This window comes from Talpa europaea (assembly GCF_964194135.1).
Source record: "Talpa europaea genome assembly, chromosome: 9".
Taxonomy (NCBI): domain Eukaryota; kingdom Metazoa; phylum Chordata; class Mammalia; order Eulipotyphla; family Talpidae; genus Talpa; species Talpa europaea.
This window is the reverse complement of record NC_140076.1, coordinates 21213924-21240977: the sequence shown is the minus strand read 5'-3', so window position 1 is coordinate 21240977 and position 27054 is coordinate 21213924. Positions and strand designations below refer to the sequence as shown.

Genomic DNA, 27054 nt, shown 5'->3' with positions numbered 1-27054 from the left:
TCTTCGGATTGGTGTAAACCGTTAAGGGTGGGGCCTACTCCCTGTCTGGGCGCGAAAGCTCGAACGCGCAGCCGGGGTGGAGACGGCGGGAGCTGCTGTGCCTGGACTGGGGGCCGGAGCCCGGCTGCATTCTGAGCCGCGCGCTGAGAAGGCCGGAGCCATGACGGGCGAGGTAGTTTCTGAGGTGAGTTGATGCTCGGAACCCGGAACCCGGGCTGCGGAGGCCCGGCACCGAGGGCTGGAAGGAGCAGGGGTCTGCCGGGCCGAGGGCGGTGGCGCTGAGGACTACAGCTCCCGGCGTGCCCCGCGCGGCTCGGCCTCTCCGTCCGTGGTGGGGGTCAGGGGGGCGCTCCCGCTGGCCCGGGGCTGGCGACCCTGCGCTCCGGTCCCAGCGCGGGCTGCCCGCGCCTCCGTCACCCCCGCGGCGGGGCGCCCGGGCCCTACTCAGCGACCTCGCCCGCCCTTCCTTTTGGCGCGTTTCCTGCCGCGGGAGCTCCTCTTTTTCACAGCGCCCCAAAATGTTAGGAAGGCCCAGGTCAAATGCGGCCGCTGGCTTGCGGGGCCCGTTCTCTAGATGGCGGGGTCCTAGGAGTTCAAAACTGGGTCTAGAAGAGGCCTTTGGGTATTCTTGAGGGACCCGGGGGGCGGAAGTGACAGCCTCTGGGCCTCCCTCCCGCCTGGCGGCTGGGGAATTGGCAAGAAAACATCTGGATTCTTTTCTGTGGCTGGGTCTCACCTTTTGAGCACAATTTAAGGGGGTGCACGAAAACTCAGCGATCAAGAAAATCATAGCATTATTAAGGAAAAAACAAAAACAAAAAAAAACCCGGGCCTCCCTGGTGGAGCAAGGGGTTAAGCACAGCACTATGAAGCAATCCGCAGCCTCTGCAGCACCACTTCGATCCCCGGCCAGGGAGCAACCCACTTGGCGTGGCAGACCTCCCCTGTCTCACCCGCTGCACCCCTCAGCAGTGTATTTCAGTCATTCTGCCTGTTCTGTTCCCCACTCTGTCTCTGATGAATCCTCGTCACCCCCCCCCAGTATCTTTGGCCTGTACCCCAGTTCTTGTATGCATAAATAAATCTTTAAAAAAAAAGAAAAGAAAACCCCAAAGATTAATGCAGAAGAAAGTCCTATGATTTGATATTGAAGGAAATACCAAACTAATAGAGACAAGATCTGACACTGTCCTTCCATGACTTAGCTTCACTTTACATTAATCCTGGTTATGATGCCAATAATAGCAGGTGGTTGACCCCAGGAGCCATAATGTGCCCATTTTATTGATTTTTTTAAAATAGTACAATAAGGTGTTATTTTGAGAACCTGTACCTGGATTTTGACCATTGCTGGTACTCTGCTGCAAATTGCCTAAAATAGGGATTAAGAGCATCATGATGTATACAGCTGTTTGGCTCCCTATTCAGTTTCCTCATCCACAAAACATGATGAACAGTCTTATTGAGTTGGGTTGTTGGGAGACTCATCTGCGCATGATGATCTTCATAGGTTTCTCAGTACATGTTATCTTTGGTTATTCAAGAATTTAAATAAATTGAATAATTGTTGGAGAAACCATTAGGGTCAGACCTTGTGCCTTATTATTATTACAGATGTTAATACTTTCCCTTATTAATAACTTGTTTCAGGGACCTAGAACACCAAGGAGACCAGGTGTCTAGGGTCAGCTTGGTCACTAACTGGTCAAGTCAGCTAACACCCTCAGGTAGTTTTACCTGTGAATTTTAAAGTGTTTTTATTTGGAAATTTTCAAACATACTCAGTTGTGGGAAGACTGATATAATGAACTTAACTCCAACAATTATCAAATCATGCTAATCTCATTTTATTTATATCCCCACCCACACCCTCCCTCACTGGTTTATTTGCAAGCAAATTCCAGACATTATTTCATCCACAAGTACTTCATTAAGCATCTCTAAAAGATAGGGCTTTCCAAAAGATAATTATAATATAATTACCATACCTAAAAAATTTAGAAGTATTGCTTAATATGAAATAACTAGAAGTCACTGTTTTCAGATTTCTTTGACACACACACACACTCACACACATATATATGTGCACTTTCCGTTTAAATTGAGACCCAAACAAAGTCTGCATATTGCAATTGTTGGTATGTGTGTGTATCTTAACTCTTTTTATAGGGTCCCCTCCCTCTTTTTCCTTGCAATTTATTGTTAAAGAAACCATAGTTTGGCCTCTCGAGTTTCCCACATTTGGATTACATCATGGATTTAACATGCCATTTGGATACACTGAAAAATAGTTTACACGGAAGCAGCACAATAAAGGCTTTCTTCTTTTCATTTCTTTACCTTTACTCAAAATAAGGAGTTGGTGCTATTGCATCCTTCAAAGGTAAACAATGAATTTTTGTTTTTGATTTTCCAGTAATCCTTAATGTCATCCTTTCATTGGGCCATTGTTTTGGTCTTTTCCTTATTTCAGCCTGATGATCAGTTTGTATGTCATTATGTACTTAGAACTTTTTTATGACCTGCTGATTAATGTAAGGTATATTCTCATTTTCTAGGTTCACCTAGAAGTCAATTATCCAAAAATTATTTCACAAGAAGAAGCAGATAGCCCTTCAGACAGTGGACAGGGCAGCTGTGAAACAACTGGGCTCTTGAGTGAAAGAGGTTTGTAATATCCACATTTATTTTTAGGAATGGAATGTGGGAACTTGACCTGCAAGTGTATTGGATCAAATGGCCAACCTTCTTGTTTGTTTGTACCCTTTTGAAAACCATTTCCATTATATTATTGAGTGTATAGAAATATCTAGAAGCTACCACATTGCCTGATTGAATGCATTCATTCTTTTTTTTTTTTTTTTTTTTTTTTTATAAATTTTATTGTTATATTCCCCATACAATTGCAGCCCCCCATTCTGACCCCAATCCCTCCCCTCCCGCCCCCGCCCCCCTAAAAGTGTCTCTGGTTCATAGTTTTTTGTTGATTTTGATTTTCACTTTCTTATAGTTATTCATTTTCCTGGTCCATTATTTAAGTTTTCTAGATTCCTGCTATGAGTGAGACCATCCGGTATTTTTCTTTTTCTTTTTGGCTTATTTCGCTGAGCATGATCCCTTCCAGCGCCATCCATGTTGCAGCAAATAATGCATTCATTCTTTAATGAAAGGATTTTTAGCACCTGCCAGAAGGATTAGAACAACTTTGCACATTGTAAATACATGTAATTACAGTTCTCAGTAAGAGACATTTTTTCAGGGAAAAATGTTTTTCAAAATGTATTTTTAGATTTGCTTTGCTACAATCAGTTCTTAGTGGTGTTACATAATTTCACAAGGTGATAAATCCCTTGGATAACTGAATATATTTTTCAGGAGTAGTGAAGCTAAGAGAAAAGCCAAATGACACTTGACCTCTTTAAAACAAAAACTTGTTTTCTCCAGATTCAGATGAAGATATATTTGTGAGTAAGAAATTGAAAAGCAGGAAGGTGCTACAAGACAGTGATTCTGAAAAAGAGGACACGAATGTATCTCCAGAGAAAACTACCTATGACAGTGTCGAGGAGAATAAAGAGAACTTATATGCCAGCAAAAAAGGAAAAGTCAGAAGGATTTACAAAACTCTGGTGGACAGTGATGAGAGTGACCTCGAAGAATCTTTGTGTATAGAAAGTCTTGAAAGCCAGGTGACACCTTGCTTAGAACTGGGTCTCCAATCTGAAAACACAGTGCACTTTACAGTTGACAGAAAGACCTCAAAAAACCCCATACGTGATAAAGGCGGAACTGGAGGAAAAGCTAAAGTAAAATCAAAGAGAAGACTTGAGAAAGAGGAGAGAAAGATGGAAAAAATTAGGCAACTAAAAAAGAAGGAAATGAAAAATGAGGTATATTTTAAAAAATTGCAGCTTCTAAGCTAGATTAACATTTTAGAAAAGTTGCTTTTAGTTCTTAAGATTGATTCTGCATTCTGTAGAGCTTTGAATTGATAGTTTTGCAAAGCAAGTAATGGTGTGTGTGATTTAAAAGTTGTTTTCATTCTCCATTTTGTATACACTTCTAAGTAAATGGGTTTTTGATTTTCTCTGTGAGCACGTTGAATAGTTCTCTGCTGCTCCTGATATGATGAAAATTCACTTTCTAAGGAGGATTTCTCATGCAGTCATCAGTTAGACTTCTAACTGAAGTCTTTTTTTGCTAACAAGGAAAACCATCTTTAAGTCTTATAAACCCTTTGCTTAATAAATATTTAATTGGGCTTTTAAAAAAAAGAAATTTACCCTTAAGTTAGTTTTGGATAGTTGTATAAAATCATAGTCTGGATTTCAATAGATAACTATGGGTTAGGAACCAATGAGAGTATTCCAGAATTCATATACTTGTCTATTAATGAAACATGATCCAAGTTCCATATGATGTTATGAGATGTTTAATTTTTAAACTATGGGATTTTGCTTTTTCTTATGCATTATATAGGAAGATAATGTGAAACAACCATTTAATGACAGTGGCTGTCTTATGGATAATGACCTTTTTGAAACTGGGTTGGAAGAAGAAAATAACTCTCCAGTAGAAGATGAAGAATCATTAGAATCAATAAGGGCAGCTGTGAAAAATAAAGTGAAAAGGCACAAGGCAAGTAAAGGATGTTGCGATAAAGGCTAACCAACTGCTTCTAATCTATGCCTTGTTTTTTTGATTTACCATTAGAACGTTAATTTTTCTTATCTATAGAGAAACGTGTAAATTGATTTAAGTTTTTCAGCTGTTTTGGAATCTTGCAGTACAAGTGATAGACATGCTGACTTCTCTGGAAACTAGTATTTTGATTGCCCTTACAAGAACATTAAAAAAAGTTAAGATACTTTATTTTGTGTAAGAAGCAGGTAAAGAATGGGGCAGAGATGTAAATTTTAGAACCTTGTGGTCCCTAATAAATGAACCTGTACTATTTCTGGAACGGTATCAAAGAGAGGCACCAGTCAAGGCATTGTTGTCCTGAGTTTTTAGAAGCATCTTTGTTCTTCCTAAGATGACCTTCAGCACCCTGGCAGGTGGTATTCCTCCTCAGGGAAAGAAATTATACCAAGGTAGGGAAAATGAGGGACCCAACTCCATTTGGAGACATCCAACTTGTTTTCTATGCATTATAGGATGTTGTGTTTTTAAATTTTCTTTGATAATAATTAACTATTAATGCAGCATGATATTGGAGTATCAAAGTAATATTTGAGTAAGCAACATCCTCTTGTTTCACTTTAATGTTTGTGCATATTAGTCAAGTTGCTAATCTTCTCTTTTAGAAAAAGGAACTGTCTTTGGAAAATGGGATCTATTCCTTAGAAGAAGAAAACGAGCTCTCAAAAGGCACTGTGAGGAAGGTGAGGTGGGGCCTACATAGTTATGTTGATCTCTTTCCTCAAGAATTTGTGACTTTCTCAGAGATAAATATTTTATCATATCTATCACATTTTCCTGCTACCCAGGATAGTGCTTTGTACGTAGTATGGATACAAATATGAATTGAATTAATTCTATGAGACTTGTAAATACGTGTAAATAGCTTGAGTTTATATTGTTTTGAGCTTGTTAGTACTACTATTCCCTCTTCATCTTTTCTTGCAGAGACCAAACACTTGAGAAATTAATATCTATCTTCCTTTATATTGCTTTAATGTGGCCTCACTTTTTATTTTCTTTAAGGAAAGAAAGGCAGCCAAATTAAGTAAGGAAGCATTGAAAAAACTGCATAGTGAGACTCAACGCCTTATTCGAGGTAATACAAACGAGTTCAATAAATCACAATATTTGTAAGTTCAACATGTATGTTGAGGAATTGTTTTTTAACAATCCTAATATGAATTGGATTATTTCAAGTTCAGTATTTATCTTGATGAGTGACGATTGTTCTAATGTCCTTGAAGCATTAATTTAACAGAAAATTTCTAAAACTGTAATGGTGGTAAGGAGGGAGACTTTTTTTGTTTTTTGTTTTTTTAAGTTTTTTTTTTAATTGATGCATACAAGAACTGGGGTACAGGCCAGAGGTACAAGGTTGAGAGGATTTACCAGAGATAGAGTGGGAAACAAAACAGGTGGATCCACTGAAATACACTGCTGAGGGGAGCAGCAGGTGAGACAGGAGAGGTCTGCTGCACCATGTGTGTAGCTCCCTGGCCAGGGATAAAACTCATGCTGCAGTGGCTGCTGGTAGCTTGATAGTCCTGAGACTTGACCCCTTGCATCACCAGGGAGGCCCAGAATCTGCTTTTCTAAAAAAAAAACTTCTTTAATCGGTTTGATATCACATCTAAGTTTAAAAGCCACTAGTCTTCAGGGAATTCTTTTGTACTTAGATCCTGCCTTTGTTAAAGGCAGGTTTGTTTTCTGTCTCTGGTGATGACTTTGGCGGTACTTTTTCGCTAACTGAATATGAAGTGACATTTCAGAATATACTGCTTATGTATTTACTTGCTTTATTCCATTTTATAGAGTCTGCCCTTAATCTTCCATATCATATGCCTGAGAATAAAAGCATTCACTATTTCTTCAAGCGAAAACCCCGGCCAACTTGCCAGGGAAATGCCATGGCACTACTAAAGTAAGAACCTTTTTTCCCTGTGATTATGATTTCTGTAAACATTTAGTTTTGTAGCAACATCAGGTGTAAAAATGTTAAGATTTCTCACTCCCTTAAAGCTGATTTGACTGATTCATTATGTGTTAAGGGATGAGAATATTTCACATTTAGGATCGTTTTCAACTCCAGCTCATTTTTTTCCTACTCTAGGTCATCTAAATATCAGTCAAGCCTTCACAAAGAAATCATAGACACTGCAAATCTGATGGGGGTGAATAATGACCACCATAGCAAAGGTTCTGAGCAGACAGTAGGCACTGGATGTGAAATGGAAATCAATACACTCTGTGCAGTTTCAAAGGAACCCCAGCTCACGACTGGATCAGATGAGTCTTGCAGTAAGGACTTGATGGGAGGTAAAGAAATAGAAGAAAATCAGGAGAAACAGAAGCAGAGTGATGAAAGACCTTTGCCTGGGGACAACTCAGTGGGGCCACAGGAATCCAACTTCCCTGGGAACAAGGACAGTGAGGACTGTCAGGCTGCGGGACTTGAAGCACCTCAACCTCATGCCCTCGAGGAAGAAAATGATCTGAGAAAAACAGAAGAAGCAGATGAGAAGATGGAAGAACCCAGACAACAAACTAAAGCAGCAACAGTTGTGCCACCTGAGAAAGTGAGGAGGTTCACTCTGGATAGACTTAAGCAACTGGGAGTAGATGTTTTCATTAAACCTCGACTGGGTGCTGATGAAGATTCCTTTGTGACACTTGAAGAACCTGAGGCCAACAGAGGTAATCCTTTGAATTGTGGGGAGTCTCCAGAGTGATTTATTCTAACAATTTTTGGTCATTTGCCTCTGGAGGACAGGGAACACTAGATAACCACACGTGATGAAACAAATACAGGTAGAAAATCCCATGTAGCTAGATTTGGAGGGTATCAGAATGATCTACTTGTTTAAAACGGAAACCTGTTGATAGTTAACATATATGGAAGAGGTACATTGCTGTTGTGTTACATACTTAGGAACTTACTTCTGCCTCTCCAACTGAAATTCTAAGTTTTCCTGTGGTTTTGTGTTAAACCTTATTAAGATATTTATAATAAAGGCATTCAGTTTCACACAGTTAAACATTTTGGTTCAGTAAATTTTCTGAAAAATTGAATTTTTTTCCTCTGAACAAATATTAAACTATCTACTATATGCAAGATGCTGTAGGGCATACCCAGAGAAATCTGACACTTATCCTACACTTAATCTTTTACATGCTAGTAGGGGAGATAGGAAGTATGCAAAGAAGAATATGGTAAGTGACATCTCCTGCGATAAACATGTATTGCAGACAATTGGGAAAAAAATAATGTGAAGAAAGGGAAAAGTAGTCTTTGCTGAAAGTAACATTTAGAAGTAACATTTCAAATAAAATGCTTTGGGAGTTCAGAGGAAGGATAAGTTTCTTCTGATAGGTGATTAAAGAAAAGGCTTGCAGAGTAGGTGGATATAGTTATTTGTTCACTGCCTTCCCCTTTGTTCTTTGAATAGGGATCTTCTTGTTCCCTACTCTATCCCCAGTGTTTCCAGAGTGGATGACTCATTGCAGGCAACCGTATTTATTAAATGAACAAATGAATTATTCTTTAAAACAGAACTCAAGTATTACCACATTTTGTAAACTTCCTGACTCGTAGGTAGAATTGATTGTTGCCTCCTCTGCATCCAGGCAGTGTGGCGTGATAGTGTAGGCTCTGTAGCAAGACTGGGCTTTGAATCTGGACTACGCTACTTACTGTTTAAACTTGAGTGTGGTATGTGACCGCTACAAGCCGTCTTTTTTAAGAAGTGAAGTTAAACTCTGGTTTACAGGACTGTAATGAAGATTAGTTGAAACAATACAAGTAGATAACATAAAGAAACACTCAAATAGTGGCTGCTACTTCTGTTATTAGAGAGCTTATTTACATTAAGACAGCTTATTGTTGGCATTGATATCTAAGACAGAGTATCTGGTGTGTGAAATATGCTCAGTGAGTCTGTCTTTGTTAATTGAATGGATGGATTTTGTGGATATACAGAGGACATTCTTGGAAGGGATAAAAAGAGCTCTGCAGGGTGAGTGTCGGAAAGCTGTGTAAGTCAGTATGATGAGAGTAGGAGGTGGGGTAGAATAGCATTAGCTTGGCTCCCTTAGTAAGAGCATGAGAATGAGCTATTACCCAAAACTGAGAGGAAAGGTTTTCTTATATGGGACTACAAATTCTCTGAGTGGTTCCAAACTAAGAAACTTGAAGTATTTACTAGACTTTGCTAAATTTTGTTATATGGGACTAGAAGTTATATAAACAGTCCTAGACTGAAAGACAGGAAGGGAAGAAACTTTATTTCCCTGGTACCTACTGTATTAGACCATATGGGTTCTTTGTTAGTTGGCTCTCTTAATTCTCATAGCCGCAGGAATTGTTTTGTGAATGAAGAGACTAAGGCTTAGAGAGGTTGAGTAATGCAAGAAATTGGGTGATTTTCTTCAACATTATCCTTATACAGGGAACTACCACATAGTAATAGGCACTTATTTTTAATTCAGATTATGTTTTCTCTTAGAAGTAATTCTTGATATGAAAGGTGAGTTTCCAAACCAACCTATTCCACAATACATGTGAAGTTAGGAGCGACATTCATGTGATGGTACATTAAACTTTTATTTAGCAAGTAAGACATAGTCCCTGTTCTAAGAAATTAAAATCCAGTAGTAGTGACAGGCAAACAGACCATTATGCTGCTGGATGGTAAGTACCAATGTGTAGAGGAAGGACACCTCACTTGAGTACTTCATGGGGAGCCAGGGAAGCTTCTGAAAAGAGCTGATAACTTAGCTGAGCCCTGAAAGCTAAGTGGGAGATACCAAGGCAGAGGCAGGTGAGTGTTTTCTTGGACTGGACAAACCTGCAAAAGATACAGAGACTAGAGAAAAAATGTTCTGGCCGACTGCAGTGAAGATTGCAAGGGGAGGGCCTCCTTGGTGGCCCGGGGGTTAAGTCTCAGCACTATCACCACTATGGCCTGAGTTCGATCCCCAGCCAAGGAGCTAACCCACGTGTGATGCAGCAGACCTCTCCTGTCTCTCCCGCTATTCCCCTCAGCAGTGTATTTTAGTCGATCTGCCTGTTCTGCATCTCACTCTGTCTCTGGTGAATTCTATCACCCCCCCACACCTCTGGCCCACACCCCAGTTTTTTTTAAAAATAATATTGCAAAGGGATTAGAGATCATTTGGAGCTATTAGATCATAGTAGGAGCTTAAACTTTAGCTTGTTAGTAGAGGACCACTGAAAGGTTTTTAGCAAGGTAAATGACCCTATCAGATATTCATTTTAGGAAGTTGAATATTGGTGGCTGGCATGGTGGACACATTTGAAGTCTTTAAGAGCAAAGCTGTAGGAACAGCTGTGCATCCTTATGTAGAATAAGGTTTCCATGAGAAAATTCATGTAAGTCTAAACTTTATGGTGTCAGGAATATATTTCAACTACTTTCTGCAGTGCTTGAGGAAATAATCTCTACCCTAATTCCTCTATTTTCTGGACTAAGAGTAACAGCAAGGAAAACAGTTCTAGATCCAAGTTCACAAAGACTTGAACTAGAGCAGAGACTTTTCATTTAGAGAGAATTAAGAGGGTGCTAGAAAAAAGACTAATGGAGAGAAGAACATGAACAGGGATTTTAGGGACAGGAGGGTGATGCCTGAGTCATGTAGTAAAGGGCAAGGAAAGTGGGTGTTTCTTTCGGTTGGTGGAAAAAGAGCTTTGAGGGGCCTGGCTTTCTGCAGAGAAACAAAGGCACCTTTGGCCTCACTATTATTTTAGGTCCCTTACTCTGTTGGCAACAATAATGACTAGCCTATTTCTGTTTTCTTTCCACTGCCACCATCCTTTGCTTTGGAGCTTACTAAACGATTATAAAATAGGATGCGGACTTACAGCTTCTGTCCCTGTTATTTGTAATGTAGAATACTATCCTTTGAAGTTGGAGTTTTCTGCTAATAATGTTAGGGACTCAGGATAAGAGGTTCTTTCCAGTTCTCTTTTTTTTTTTTTCCTAAGACTCTAGGGAAAGAAAAGGCACATCTAGGTGTTGTCAACGAACTACTAAAGTACGGTTCAAGTGCATTTTAGAAAAAGAACCCAACTTGTTTCCTGGACATTTTATCATGCAGGAGAAGGCACACAAAGAAAAATCCAGCATCCCTTAAACCAAAGAGCTTTTCTCTTTTTTCCTTTCCTTTCTCTTTATAATTCTTAACTCTCTTACAACAGATTGCACTGTGGCATGGCATGTTAAACACTGAATAACGATGGTGCCAGTAGAAGCTGAAAGGAGAAAGAAATTCTGAACAACTACAGTGGGAAAGGGGAGGAGACCCTATTACCATTACTGCTGAGCTTGCTGCTCCCAGTGTGTATATTTGTAGATAAGTTGGGTGTGTGGTGCAAGGCCCACCTCTAAGTGCCATTTCCTTTCTGATTGTACTGAGACTGGTGTAACAGTTTCACCAAAAAAACAGCTTCACCAGTTCTGCTGAGTTACATAACTAACTGGATTGAATATCTTCTTTTTTTTTTTTTTTTTAAAGATTTATTTATTTATGCATACTAGAACTGGGGTACAGGCCAGAGGTGTGGGGGGTGAGAGGAGTCACCAGAGACAGAGTGGGGAGCAGAACAGGCAGACTGACCGAAATACACTGCTGAGGGGAGTAGCGAGTGAGACAGGAGAGGTCTGCTGTGCCATGTGGGTAGCTCCCTGGCTGGCCGGGGATCGAACTCATGATGCAGAGGCTGTGGACAGTTTCACAGCACTGTGTTTATCCCCTGGCGCCACCAGGGAAGCCCATGGATTGAATATCTTCTTTCTTAAAATTGATTTTGTCCATACTCAGTAAAATTGCTAAGTAAAGAGTAAAATGTTTACAATAGGGAGTTTTTATTTTTTATTTAATGTTCAAAGGGGAAGGTTTATTAAAAAGGGGAAGGAAAGTAAAGAATGCTTGCACACACACAAGTGGGCAGAAAGAGCTGCCCCTGAAAGGGACAAGTTTGTAAAAGAGACCTTCATAGTTACAGGTGGGTGGGAGAAATGCTACCCACCTGTGTTTTTTTTGTGTTTTTTTTTTTTTAAGATTTATTTATTTATGCATGTAAGAGCTGGGGTACAGGCCAGAGATGAGGGGCGGTGGGGGGCAGTGAGAGGATTCACCAGAGACAGAGTGAGGAACAGAACAAGCAGACTGACTGAAATACACTGCTGAGGGGAGCAGCGGGCGAGATAGGAGAGGTCTGCCTCGCAATATGGGTTGCTCCCTGGCTGGCCTGGGATCGAACTGGTGCTGTAGAGGCTGCAGATTGCTTCATAGTGTGTTGCTTAACCCCTTACACCACCAGGGAGGCCCCAATAGGCCTCCCTGGCCTATTTTTTTTAAAGAGGAGACTGAAACCCATGAAAAATTAAGCCCTTGAATAATTAAAAATCATGGTATTTTTCTATCAATTTGATGGGTTTTAAAAAAAGAAATGCACATATTTTGAAACTGAAGTTGTAAATTTCTACCCCAAAATTTTGAACTGTATCAAAAAAGTTGAAATAATCCATTACTTTGGGTTAGGTGATAGGAATTTGGCACAGGTATTAATAGCAAATGAATGTTTGCTATGTCTGTGTAGATATTTTTTCCTTACGAGTTTGAGCTAAGAAACTTTGCTTCTCGATTTTAACTGGCATCTTAAAGAATTTGAGCATGAGAAACTGACATATTGGTTGGTGTTTGGGTTTAGAACTGGAAGCCTTGAAGCAGCGTTTCTGGAAGCATGCGAAACCGGCAGCCAAATCCAGGGCTTGTCAGAAGCTGAATGTAAACATCATAGTGAAAGATGTGGGTGCTGACGGGAAGGAGGAGCTGAAGGCAGATGTGGTACCTGTGAATTTGGCAGCTGAGAAGCTGGATGAAGCAAGCCACACAAAACCAGGTATATGCGTCCACCACTTTGTTTTTTTGGCTTTATACTTTGTACTCTGGCTACTGCAAACCCTATAGTGAAGAGTTATAGAATCTTTTTCCTTGGAGATTTTGGAGACTGGGTAACAGTGCCTCTAACCTGATTCTCGCATAGCATTGCCTAGAGATGTGAGGTGGGTAAAATACCTTTTTTTCCCTTTTAAAATAGCCTTTGTCTTATAAAAAAAAATAGACATCCATTATAGAAAATTCATAGAAAGGATAAGTAAAAAACTTCTACAATTCTCTGAGACAAACTTCTATAACCATAGTGTGTCCTTTCAAACTTTCATTTTTGGGGTCTCCCTGGTGGCCACGGGGTTAAGTCTCAGGCTCTCACTGCTAAGGTCTGAGTTCAATTCCCAGCCAGGGAGCTGACCCACATGGCGCAGCCGACCTCTCCTGTCTCACCAGCTGTTCCCCTAGCAGTATATTTCAGTAGATCTGCCTGTTCTGCTCCCTACTCTGTCTCTGGTGAATCCTCTCACCGCCCCCCGCACCTCTGGCCTACACCCCAGTTCTTTTATGCTTAAATAAATAAAAATAAGTAAAAGTATGAAACACTACTTTTAAAAAAAAATCCTTCTTTGTGTATGTGTGTATAAATGCAATATATTCTGCTCTATAACCTGCTTTTTTAACAATGTGTTAGGGATAGTTCTATTGTTCCCACTTCCCTTTGAAAATGCAAGTAACATCACACAGGGGGAGAAAATTTTCTTTTCCCTTTTTTTCCCACCTCCACCCAGATGGCGGCCATAACCCTAGTTCATGCCACCACACTCTCCAGTCTGGAGTGTTCTGCCTTTCTGCTCATCATGGTGCCTTCAGTGTCACATGCTGCAAGCCACTGTCCACGGTTTTGCTCATGGGACCACTCATGTTCACAGCCCTGTGATGGCCTGTGATTTGAGCCTCGGGATGTGTGCACCTGGCCCTCAGCTGTGCATGTGCTCCTCAGCTGTGTGCCCCGCCCTCAACACGTTGCTCCTCTTGCCAAGCATGTGGCCTTTAGCTGTGCACCCGGCCCTCTGCTCTGCACCCAGCCTTCTGCTCTGCACCTGGTTCTCACCTGTGCGCCTGACCCTCTAATGTGTACCTGGCCCACTTCTTTGCGCCCGGCCCTCTACTTTGCACCTGGTCCTCTCTGCTCTGCACCTGGCCCTCTTCTTTGCACCTGGCCCTCTGCTCTGTGGCTGGCCTTCACCTGTGCACCTGGCCCCCTGTGCCCGACCTGCTGATCTGTGCCTGGCCCTCTACTCTGCACCCGGCCCTCACCTGTGCACCCGGCCCTCTACTCTGTACCTGCCCCACTTCTTTGCGCCTGGCCTCTACTTGGCACCTGGTCCTTTCTGCGCCTGGCCCTTACCTGTGCGCCCGGCCCTCTACTTTGCACCCGGCCCTCTGCTCTGTGCCTGGCCTTCACCTGTGCACCTGACCCTCTGCGCCTGGCCCTCTGATCAATGCCCGGCCCTCTACTTTGTGCCCAGTCATCAGCTGTGTGTCTGACCCTCTGCTCTGCACCCGGCCCTCTGTTGTGCGGCCTGCCCTTGGCTTTGCCTAGTCCTCAGCCATGCATGTGCCCTCACCTGTGCCAGGGCCCTCAGTTTCACATAGGAGAATATTAAAATACTGAGGAAAGGTATAAAATGAAAAATTAGTATTCCTAAAGGTTAACAATTTCTTGTGTGTCCTAGGGAAATGTGTATATGTATACAATGCGTGCATGCATGTGTGTGTGTTAAAGACAGATAGACAGTTATTAATTACTGTAGCTACGGACAGTCCTATGTATTTGCAGTACGAATCAGTTTTCTTATTCTGTGTGTAAGCAGAGCATTATACATGGGATTTAAGAAACTTACTCAAGTTTACATTGCTAATAAGTAGTAGAATCAGCAGCCTAATCCAGACCACCTAACTCCAGAGCTCAGATATACGTTATATTGCTTATGAGGTTTTTTTTTTTTTTTTAGACCATTGCATATATTACATGGTATGAATACAGTCATGCATTAAAAATGATGTTTTGGTCAATGGTGAACCGCATATGCAGTGGTGGTCCCATCAGACTGTGCCCTGTCGCCTCAGTGTGTGGCAGCCTGCACCATTAGATGTGTACTTGTGCTCTGATGCGTGGCTTAATGACAGTGCATTTCTCAGAATGTATCCCTGTCTTTATTTTTTTTTTTTTATACCTTTCTTACTTTCTTTCTTTCTTTCTTTCTTTATTTATTTAACACAAGCACTGGGTACAGTCAGAAGCACGGGAGGGTGAGAGAATTCACCAGAGCCAGAGCGGGGAGCAGAGCAGGCAGATGGACCGAAGTACACTGCTGAGGGGAGCAGCGGGCGGCAGGAGAGGTCTGCGCGCCATGCGGGACCCTCCTCCGGTGGCCAGGGAGCAGCTGGGGATCGAACCAGCACCGCAGAGGCTGCCGGCAGCTTCGCAATCCAGCGCTCAACCGCTGCGCCACCGGGGAGGCCCTGTATCCCTGTCTTTAAATGATGCATGTCTGTATAACATGGTTTGTTTTAACTCATGTTGTTGGAAATCTGGTTTGTTCTAGTCTTTGGCTATTTTATGCAGTGTTATATGCTACTATCAGATTTATGTCAGTGTATCTGGATGCAAAATTGTCTGCAGTGGGATCATTGAGTGAAGATTTGATATGTAGCAGCCCATTGTCCTTTAGAATAATTCCATAGATATTTACACCCTGAATATTTTTTTAGAAAGTTTTTAATTTTTTTTCAAGATTTATTTATTTATTTATGCTGAGGGAAGCAGCGGGTGAGACAGGAGAGGTCTGCTGTGCCATGTGGGTTAGCTCTCTAACCAGGGATTGAACTCCTGCTTCAGTGGCTGCAAGTCTTATAGTGCTGAGACTTAACCCCTTGCTCCACCAGGGAGGCCCCTGTTCATAATTATTTTGAAAGATGAAGTTAAATATCAGGGTGGGGGAAACCCCTAAATGACCCTAAATTTCTTTCTAATAAGAATCAGGATGTGGGGCCTCCCTGGTGGTACATGGGGTTAAGGCTCAGCACTATGAAGTAATCCGTAGCTACTGCAGCATGAGTTTGACCCCCAGCCAGGGAAGTGTCCCACATGGTGCAGCAGACCTCTCCTGTCTCACCAACTGCTCCCCTCAGCAGTGTATTTCAGTCAGTCTGCCTGTTCTGTTCCCCTTTCTGTCTCTGGTGAATCCTTTCACACACACCCCCACACACACACACTCCTCTGGCCTGTACCCCAATTCTTGTATGCATAAATAAATTTAAAAAAAAAAAATCAGGATTTGAACTGCTCATTTCTGTATGAACACTTTTTAAGCCATGCCTCCATTTTAATGAAAATTAATTAAAAATATTAGATTCTTCACTTCTCTTTTGCATGCTATTTCTTTCCTTTTTTGCTTTTCGGTAGTTGTGGTTCAGTGGCTAATTTCACACTATTGTTATTTCAAGCATCAGTCACATGCATGTTGCTCTCAGATGCCTGTGCATGACATGCTTCCTTCTGTATCATTTGTCACCTACTGCCTTTTCCTTTGATGAGCCAGACACTTTTGTGAAGTCCTAATGTTCCCCCTGTTTTGCCCTTTTTAATCATAATTTTATAATCTTTGACAATATATTACTCCAAGATATAGAACATAATTATAGAAGTTCTCTTTTACACTGTAATTCATAAAACCCCCATTTGTTAAAATAAGAAAAGCCTAGAGAGCTAAGGTCTCTCTCTGGTTTTCCTTTTGGGTATGGCTTGAACATTTCTGGAGTTGCCTAAAGTGCACACTTACATTATTGTAGTATATAATCACTCATTGTGCCTAAAGCTTTTCTTCCTATTTCTGTTTAGGTGAAAAGCTTCAGGTGCTAAAAGCTAAGCTACAGGAAGCAATGAAGCTCCGGAGACTTGAGGAGCGCCAGAAACGCCAAGCATTATTTAAATTAGATAATGAAGATGGATTTGAAGAGGAAGAGGAGGAGGAAGAAATGACAGATGAATCTGAAGAAGATGGAGAAGAGGAAGAGGAGGAAGAGTTAGAGCAGGAAGAGGAGAGAGAGGACGAGGATGAGGATGAAGGCCATCAGGTTTCCCACAATTACATGATTTTGTTTCTTAGGATGCGTAGGGGAAAGAGAAAATCAGATTTGAATAAGAATACAGTAAATATGTTTGATTGTGTATGATTTTAGGGTCAGCGATGAATACAGCTAGCTCATAGATATTTAAATCAGTGCGTTCAGTTGTGTACACCATGAAATTCCTATAATTCTCAGAGCCATGGCTTCCCCTGTTAGTTTGCATATAGTAATCCAAATACACTAATATTGAAATGACTGTAGGCATAAGCTCTTTGTCTTCATTAATTTAGGTTAAGCAATTTTAACCTTGGCCAGATGGAGGTCTGGAATAAATTCTCAGGCAGGTTGAGGCCTCCCTGAGTTAATTTTATTCTTCATTGAGGAGGGTATTTGGAAAATGGCCTTTTGCCCTTGTTCCATGGCATTGGTTTCTGCTTTCTACAGAAGATGGATGATGGGATTTCTGGCATTAGAAAAGGAAGTTTCTATGATTGAATGCTGGAGTCACTTGAAAAAGTTGGTTAATATTTAGCCCTGGGTAAAGGAAGAAGAAAGCAATGGCCGAACTGTTCAGCATATCGTAGTCTGTGGTTGGTTTGAGGTCAGTAGTTCTGCAATTTCAAGCTAATCAGTTAACCTCTCAATAAAACCTCTCAATAAAATGATAATCCAGTCTTCCTTCATAATCCTGTAGCAATTTAGGGAGGGTAAGAGGCAAAATAAAATAAGTATAAAACATCTCTAAAACTGTCAGGAAAATTACATGAATGATCGTGGTTAGACTGAGCTTCCTTCAGGTTTACTTTTCCAGATCTAAGACATGACCTATGACCAGGCTAATAGTCTGTTTACTTTTAAATTTTTTGACCTTTATTATTTTGTTTTTGGCTATGTGATGGTAAAGATTACAGAATTCCTCCTCAGTGGTGAAGAAATGGAGACCAAAGATGAAAAAGAAATGGATAAAGAAAACAATGATGGCAGTAATGAAGTTGGCAAGTCAGTTGGCCTTTCTGTTCCCAAACCTCTCTCCTCAGATTCTACCTTACTTCTATTTAAAGACAACTCTTCCAAAATGGGGTAAATAATTTTCTTTAGGGAAAGATAAGATTCCCTTGGATTTGCCCCTTTAGTAAGAACAGAAACAGATACACAATTTGCCATGTTTTTTTTTTTTTTGGCAGTGATTTTCCTAGTGAAGAAAAATCAGAAACAGATGAAAACTCAGGAAAAAGACCTAGCAAACTGGGTAAGTGGTGACTTTTAATGCAGAGCTTGACTTTTCTTTGATTCTCCAGCTTTGATACCTACGCAGCTTTCTGTAGGTTCCATGTTTTGAGCCCCAGTGGATTCTTCCCTGTCTTACATGTATGGCAATGAAGGGATTTATGAATTAGAATATTTTCCTTGGTCCAGTTTTTTAAAGCTTACATGCAGTTTTCTCTATAGTTCACCATGGGAATAAAATATCTCCCTATTGAGTATATGTTGATTGAGTGAATTATGAAACATTTCTATGTAGATTGAAAGAAGATGCATAAGTGATTGGATAATGGAGGGTGATCACAGGTTTAGGCAAAGTTCAAGGAAGATTAGTGTCACTTAGCTCAGAGGGATAAACCCTGATTGTACAATGCTATGTTACTACTATAATTTACTTTTTTTTTTCCCTAACCCTCTATAATTTACTTTTAACTTGATGTCTTAGAACATTAACTTGAGAGGTTTGCCTTTGAATGTTGCTTGATAATTTCATTCTCAACTTTTTCCTAAATAAATCCACCCTGTTTCCAGAATCACGTTCTTAAAATTATTTCTCTTTTTTCAGATGAAGATGATTCATGTTCATTGCTAACAAAAGAGAGCAGCCACAATAGCAGCTTTGAGCTGATTGGCTCCACAATTCCATCTTATCAGCCTTGCAACAGACAAACAGGCCGTGGGACCAGTATTTTCCCTGCAGCGGGGGGATTCAGATCTCCTTCCCCTGGGCTGTTTCGAGCCAGTTTGGTCAGCTCAGCTTCTAAGGTAATATGTTAATAGTTTTCTAATCGCCTCCCCCTTTTGCTTCCCACATTGCTAAATAAAGTGTGTCCAAGCCACCAACTCCTACCACATTATGTATGTTCAGTTTAAAAAATCCACCCCCTTTGTGTATTAAAAACAAACCTTATCCAGTATTCTTACTTTCTTGGAGATTTTTTTTCTTATGCTTCTCTTTGCTATGCATTGTCCTCCTTAACTGCAGTTGCCTGAGAGTAGATGAAATACTGCAAATAGCAACTTCTGTTGTTGTCATGACAGTGAATGACATTTGTAAAATGTTTTGTTTTGTTTGGTTTTGTTTTGGTGCCAGAGTTCAGGAAAGCTGTCTGAGCCTTCACTTCCCATAGAGGATTCCCAGGATCTGTATAACGCCTCCCCAGAGCCTAAGACACTTTTCCTAGGAGCAGGAGACTTCCAGTTCTGTTTAGAAGATGACACTCAGAGCCAACTGTTGGATGCAGATGGGTAGGTAGTTTTATGTTTCTGTGGGTGGCAATGGTGCTGGGTACTGCTTAATTTTGTTTAAAAATAAAGTGAGCTTCTGTCACTCCATATGTGCTTTCTCTTCTGAGAAAGAGAAGGTGTACAGACCATTAGTATTACATTTTACAAGTTTGAACAAAGTCTCTCCACAAAATAAAACGTAAATAGCACTTGCTGGTGTTGCGATCCTTCACTCTCTGCCTTATTTGAAATGCATAGTTCTTGTAAGGCATCAAATTTCCCTGTATCCATTTTACTATGTTTTGATTGTTGGGTAGGACTAAGAGTTGGCAGGCCTGTGGCATATTACATGGGCATACAGCAAGCCCTGCTCTGGCATCATCTGAAACCAAAAGTTATCCTTCTACCCTTTACTTTTGAATAGCATTTATTCTTTCATAAAACTTCCTCACCCCACTTCAGATGATCACAGGCTAAAGTCTGAATTTTTCATCTTCTGGTTTGGGATTCAGCTTCTACCTTTGGTATCAGAGTTTCTCACACATTTGTATTTTTCATAGAGAATTCCTTATACTCTTCATTGTGCTTGTAGGTTCCTAAATGTTAGAAACCATAGGAATCAGTACCAGGTTTTAAAGCCCCGATTACCACTGGCCAGTATGGATGAGAATGCCATGGATGCTAACATGGATGAACTGTTGGATTTGTGTACTGGAAAGTTCACCTCTCAGGCTGAAAAACCGCTGCCCAGCAAGAGCGACAAGAAAGAGAACATGGAAGAACTTTTGGATCTTTGTTCAGGAAAATTCATTTCTCAGGGTAAATATTCAACAGAGAGCATCAGGCTCACCCTGGCCAAATATCTTAAGTCACTGTCCTTGAAAAGAAACCCCTTGCTCTGTGGTGATAAGTTCACAGGAAACAGGGCTGTGATGGAGTCTAACATGTAGCTTGAACTTAATATTTAATTCTTGGTATTTAAAGCGATAAAGTGTTAGCTTAAGATTACTTTAACTTTGCCATATGATTTGTCATTTATGGTTAATAGATGTGCAAAGTTTAGAACAGTGTTTGGTGTATTATAAATTTCATATAAATGCTAACAATATTTCTACCTGCATGCCCCTTTCTCCTTCCCATACCTCTTCTAGAATGGGCTGTTTTGTTCTCTACTGATCTTAGGTGCCTGGCATATAGTAAGCACTAAATGAGGATTTGTTGAATGAATGGATCATAATATTGTAAGCTCTTTATGGAAAGCTCACCTTAGAGCTATATTGAGCTGGCGTGTCTATAGATGACTGGAAGGAGAGAATAAAACTGTCATTCCTTGATGACAAATCTTTTTATTTGTTGGTGATGTAGATGCCTCCGCTCTAGTACCATCAGAGTTAAATAATCAAGAGACAGAGGGCAGCATGGGTGATCCGATGGAAGAAGCACTTGCTCTTTGCTCAGGCTCTTTTCCAACAGACAGGTGAGTCGCAGTGATTGGTGGAAACTTGGGATGGCCTGGTCTCCTGAGGAAATGCTGGGATCAGGTTTTCTGGGTTTAACTGGTCATCTTAGGGGCTTCCTATCCTGTCTGAGAGTCCTACAGTGGTTTTGAGTCTCATATTTGCATGGTAAGGAAATTATAATGCTTTCACTTAGTTATTGGATAACAGGATAAAAAATGACAAGGATAAGTACAGAAAAGATTCTCAGCATCACTAATAATTAGGGATGTAAATCAAAACCATAGTAAGATACTGACACACCCATTAGGGTGGCTACTGTCAAAAAGCCAGAAAGTAAGTGTTGGAGAGGATATGGAGAAATCGGAACCCTTGTGCACAGCTGGTGGAAATGTGAAATGATGATAGTGCTGTGGAAAACAGGATGACAGTTCCTCAAAAATTTAAAAATAGAATTAGTATCCAATCTAGCAATTCCACTTTTGGATATATACCCAAAAGAAGTGAAAAAAGAACTTAATTAAAATTATTCATATGCTCATGTTCATAGAAGTATCATTCATAATAGTGAAAAGATGGAAGCATTCCAAATAGATAACAAAATGTGGTGTGTGTGTATGTGTATGTTTGTATTTGTATATACACACACGGAATGATATTCTGTCTTACAAAGGAAAGAAATTCTGATACATACTACAATATAGGATGAACTATAAGGACATTATGTTAAATGAAATAAGCCAATCACAAAATACAAAATCCGTATGATTCGACTTACATGAGGTCCTTAGAGTAGTCATATTCACAGAAACAGAAAGTTGAAGGGTGACTACCAGGGCTGAGAGGGGAGAATGGGAAACTGTTGTTTAATGTATCCAAAGTTTCATTTTTGCAAGATGAAAAGAGTTCTGGGCATGGGTTGTGCAGCATTGTGAATGTACCTAATACCATTGAACTGTATACTTAAAAAATGGTTAAGGTGATAAGTGTTGTGTCATGTATATTTTATCACAGTTCAAAAAATTATTTTAAAGATACCTTGTTTCCTATTTCTGTGTGTGTGTGTGTGTGTGTTTTGTTTCCTATTTCTTGATGAGATTGTTGGTGCTAATAAAATATCTTCAGTTCTTAAGTTGACCAATTGCTTGTAGTTTGCTTACAGTCACTTATTTATTATTTGTTAATTTGCATTTTAGAGAAGAAGATTGTGAAGAGGAGGAATTTGGAGACTTTCGACTTGTCTCAAATGATAATGAGTTTGATAGTAATGAGGTAAGTTTGAAGGGAACAGAGGAATCATGCTGAACTCCATGTTTTGCTGCTGTATTTTTTTCTCCTAGTCTGAGTTCTGAGAATTCTGAGTTTGGCATCTTATCAGAATCAATTTCCTAGAGTGAGATGTTTAGGCAGCCATTTATACATCCTGCTTTTGTTGAGGATGCACTTTATTCTGGCTCACTTGAGTGATGTTATGATTCTGCAGGATGAACACAGTGACTCTAATAATGAAGATCTGGCACAGGGAGATCTTGACGATGATGAGGAAGAAATCATGAAGCAATCCGAGAAGTTGAAAAGGCAAATGTAGGTGTTATAGCCAATTCTTTAATTGCTAATAGTTGAGTTCCAGTTTGCCACCTTTTAAACTTAAAATTTCTGGTTCTGTTTTTGCTTTTTCTGTAGTGAACATAATTAAATAAAATCTTTTCATTTGTCATCCCTTGAATATTAAAGATTAAAGGTCATGTCCTCAGTGATTTCTAGAGGAAACACCTCTAGTTCCTTCAGCTGTTTCCCACATGACATTGCTTTCAGACTTCTTGTGTACTGGCTGTTCTCATCTTCAGGTGCTGTGACTACTGTATGTAGTGGCATAGCCACATCTTGCTCTGGATGCATACTAGTAGAGTCTTCAAAAATTGAGCTGAGTCACTCTAGATCCTGAGGCTCTAGTAAACAACTAAAATTCCCTGGGTCTTTTTTCCTATGATTACTGTTTTTCCAGGTTTTCCTTATTCTGGTTTTGGGCATATGATGACCCCTTGTGTTTTGCTATGTCCTGATCACCATCTGATCATTTATTACAGAATATTTAATACAGAAAAATACAAACAAAAATTCCTTCCACATCCACTATCCAGCATATTTGTGAAAGTGTTGGTGGTAAAATTGTCTTGTAACTTTTTTTATGCATGTATTTTTACATAGTTGAGATCTGTGTAGTTTCTTTTGCATGTCCAATTTTGCATCTTGTTTTTTTTTCCCAGTTAAAATACCCACAAAGATTTTCCCATGATGTTAAAAGTTTTGTAAGGATATTTAAATTGACATTAAATGCAATACTGTGCATGGATGACTTTTGGAATTCACATACAGGACATTATATTGATCCCTATTTGATTTATATTGTTTTTAGCCCATCATTCCATTTTGTTAAGATTGGTTTGGGTTTTAATTTGTCACCTGTCAAATTAACTCTCTGCAGCTTTGGACCATGTATAGATTTTTCTAAGGTAATGTTCCTTAAACCTTATTTAACTGTAGAATCTTTTGTTCAAATGAAATCTTATGAAGACTGACAGCTAAAAGTTGAACTCCTCCAACAGGGTAAATGTGAAGATTAGGAAACTTAGTGGCTAGTAGCCCTTAAAGAAACCTCAGAATTTAAAGGAACTCAGATTTTTAAAAAGTAACATTTTTTTGATAAAAATAAGCCTCAGACAGCCAACAAACTTCTGCCACTTGTGTCCGTAGGCAGTAGGACTTAACCTGGGGTGACAACAGATTTATTCTCAATGAGAACTGAAGTCGGAAAAACGACTAGTTGTTTTGATAACTAATAACCATTAACATGAAAACCCTGTCGTGCCTCTTAGTTGTTTACTTTCTAAGTCTCAGTTCCTTGAAGTATATGTTGAAGGGAATAATAGTGCCCCTGCTGAGATCACGTGATGATGCCCATAAAGCACAGGGGTTGGCACACAATATGTACTGATAGGCTTGACTATTATCAAAATGTATTATAAATTTAAACTCATTGTTGTTCTTAGAAATTGCTGTGTTCTGCTTTTCTTATTTTTTCTATATTCTCTGTGTATTCATTGTTGGCATTTTCTAATCTTCAAAATTATTTTCCAGGAGATTGAAGAAATATCTGGAAGATGAGGCCGAGGTGTCAGGGAGTGACATAGGAAGTGAAGATGAATATGATGGGGAAGAAATTGATGAATATGAAGAGGATGTCATTGATGAAGTACTTCCTTCTGATGAAGAACTGCAGAATCAAATCAAGAAAATACACATGTTAGTATCCCAGCAAGCCTGTTTGAGTAATTTGGTGTGTCTTCAGGCAGGCCCTATAACCAGCCAGAGTCCTGGTTGTGAACACCTTAATTTTCCTGTTGTAGGAAAACGATGTTGGATGATGATAAGCGACAGCTACGTTTATACCAAGAGAGATACCTTGCTGATGGGGATCTGCACAGCGATGGCCCTGGGCGAATGAGGAAATTTCGATGGAAAAACATAGGTACCATGGTTGGTTGTTGCTTGTAGAAGCATATATGCCTTTTGTATATAGAAGCAACTGGTAGACTATATCAGTCTAAGTGGAAATTAAAACTATAGCTGGTTATTGTGGAGGGTCTGTCGTATGACTATTATTTTCTATTAGTGAATGGGGAAAGTTTGTGTTAATGTATGATAAATTATATGGGTTCACTTGTCAAGGCACATCCTGTTGGGATTGCAGTATGCTGATTGCCTTAACTCTTTCCTTTAGATGATGCTTCCCAGATGGACTTGTTCCACAGAGACTCTGATGATGATCAGATTGAAGAACAACTTGATGAGACAGAAGCCAGATGGAGGAAGGAGAGAATTGAACGAGAGCAGTGGCTACGGGACCAAGTAGGAAATCTGCAAAAAATTCACCTGTTCTGACCCTCGTTTATGAGGGAAGGGTCTAGTCACCTAGCTTGTCGTGATAGTTCCAAAATCTTGGGCAGCATGTTGCTGTTCCTTATAATCCCTGACTTTTCTTTTGTGCTTTGAGAAGGTTATCATGAGCAATTCTCTTCATGTTTGTCCAAAATCAATCTTTTTTGTCTAAAGCAACTAACGGTTGCAAAAAGAGAAACAAGTGATGTCCCAGGTACCCAAGCTTCAGGCCATGCTAATTATTTAGGGGTTCAAAAGACTCCTGTTAATGTGGCTAATTTTTAATTTCAGGCACAGCAAGGGAAAATTGCAGCTGATGAAGAAGAAGAAATTGGGGAAGACAGTCAGTTTATGATGCTGGCCAAGAAAGTTACAGCCAAAGCACTACAGAAAAATGGTGAGCTCTTGATTCTTCTCAGGGACTAGCTTCCTCAACTGTTACTGCTGGAGCCTTGTAGGCAACTCGAACTGCATGTACCTGTGTCTAACATTATCTTAAAGAGGTCCCTCAGATGTGGGGAGAGGCAGTGTTTGCAGATCCTAGATTGTTTTGCAGTGAAGGTTGTACTTGTGAGACTATTTAACAGGTTTTGCTGTATGTTCTAAAGAAGCTCAGAGTATGAATTCTGGCTTCTTCATTTAGTTTCCAAAGATTACATAGCTAAGTGTTAAAGCTGGGATTTGAACCCAGATATATCTAACGGCAGAGTTGACACTGTTAAACACTATTCCACAGTCTTCCCATGCTTGTTTTTATTATTACTGTTAATGATTAGTCAATAAGTTCACCTTAGTTATCTGTCTTACTATCATCTCAAGTCACTGTTAAAAATAACCAGAGGGCCTCCCCTGGTGGCTCAGGTGGTTGAGCGCCTAGCTGTGAAGCTATCTGCAGCCTCTGCAGCGCCGGTTCAATCCTGGCCGGCCAGCGAGGGTCCCACATGGCGCTGCAGACCTCTCCTGTCGTGCCCGCTGCTCCCCTCAGCAGTGTATTTCATCAGTCTGCCTATTCCCCTCTCTGTCTTTGGTGAATCCTCTCACCCTCCTGCGCATCTGGCCTGTACCCCAGTTCTTGTATTAAAAAAAAAAAAAAAAAAAACAGAATTCCTATGGCTTTTTTAGTTTAGTTAATTGGTTTAAAGTCTTCTTTGTATGTTTAGATTTAAAAGCAGTTCTACCCAGCTTTGCCCAGAACAAGCTTCTCTGTTTTTTCTTTTTAGTCAATCGTACTGTGGTTGTTCAAGAATCAGAGTCTTTATTCAGAAATCCTTTTGAAGTCATCGGACCAGGAAGTGCCAGCCAGGTTGGTTGGGGGCCTTGTTAGCTTGATACCTTGATCCTCCGTGTGATAAAGGCCCAGGTCACGCTAAGGGAATACTCTGTCATTAGGGGAGGGAGGTTGCTGCAGGAGTTGGAAGATGTCAAGGGAGCCTGCTGATTATTTTCTTCTTGAGTAGGGTAGGATTATGTTCCTGCAGTATGCTGCAGGGGGAGACTGACTTCTCGGTTCTTTCCATGGCACTTGGAATTTGACACCAGATGACTCTTCTTTCCTTAGATGAAGACGGGCTCTCTGCTAAACCAGCCCAAAGCTGTGCTTCAGAAACTGGCTGCCCTCTCTGACCTCAACCCCAGTGCTCCCCGAAATTCAAGAAACTTTGTCTTCCATACAATTTCTCCTGTCAAGACTGAAACAGCAAAGGAATCATCGAAGCCTCAGGTAGGGAATTTGAGAGCTCAATTGGTGGGTCTCCAGACTAGAATTAAAATATTTTTTAATTTTAAAAAAGTATGTATGTGGGGCCTCCCCTGGTAGTGCAGTAATTGAGCACTGGGCTGCAAGGCTGCCCGCAGCCTCTGCAGCGCCAGTTCGTTCCCTGGCTGCTGGCGAGGGTCCCACAAAAAAAAAAAAAATATATATATATATATATATATATATATAAAGTATATGTGTGTGTGTATATCTCTATATATGTGTGTGTGTGTATATAGAGAAAGAGAGAGAGTGTGTGTGTGTGTAAAAAAAACTTATGCCGCAGTATTATTCTTGCACTCCCTAGTAACATACAGAGGAATTATTAACCCAGTAGGTAACCTCTGAAACTTGCCTGAGAAGTTCATATTTCTTTTCTTTGTTTCCGTTGTTAATTGTCCATGATTTAACTATGTGTTGATGAAGAACTAATGTACTATATAAGTTCTCTTATGAGTGGCTTGAACTCACCCTGACTCTCTGCTCTCTAGGTGAGGAAAAGGGGTCCATCTTTAATGGCAACTCCTTCACCTAAGTGCCCCAAAACAGATGAGAGTACTCCAGGATTGAAACGAAGCATCTTCAAATTCTTGGAAAGCTAACCCCAGCAAGGTGCCTGCAACTGTGTTGAAATTACTTTGAAAAGTTTCTGGCATTGAAGGTGGGAGTTAATGCCCACATGGATGA

At 40.3% G+C, this 27054-nt stretch overlaps 1 protein-coding gene across 2 annotated transcripts; it reads left to right on the top strand.

The window, feature by feature from the left end:
• Positions 1-160: 160 nt before the first annotated feature.
• Positions 161-27054, top strand: CLSPN (claspin; the record flags this gene model as incomplete). 2 transcript variants are annotated; one of them, XM_084241550.1, is made up of 25 exons in its annotated part: positions 161-184; positions 2559-2667; positions 3445-3890; positions 4480-4638; positions 5307-5384; positions 5707-5779; positions 6496-6604; positions 6794-7377; positions 12413-12604; positions 16499-16734; positions 17633-17808; positions 17913-17977; positions 18557-18756; positions 19085-19239; positions 19811-20037; positions 20584-20695; positions 21872-21947; positions 22159-22259; positions 23814-23978; positions 24083-24204; positions 24457-24584; positions 24906-25011; positions 25835-25917; positions 26173-26334; positions 26859-27054. In XM_084241550.1, 25 exons carry the CDS (start codon positions 161-163, stop codon positions 26967-26969), a joined length of 3999 nt encoding a protein of 1332 aa, XP_084097676.1. In that variant the 3' UTR covers positions 26970-27054. The 2 variants fall into 2 exon arrangements, with proteins under 2 accessions (XP_084097676.1, XP_084097677.1); XM_084241551.1 differs by lacking the exon at positions 12413-12604.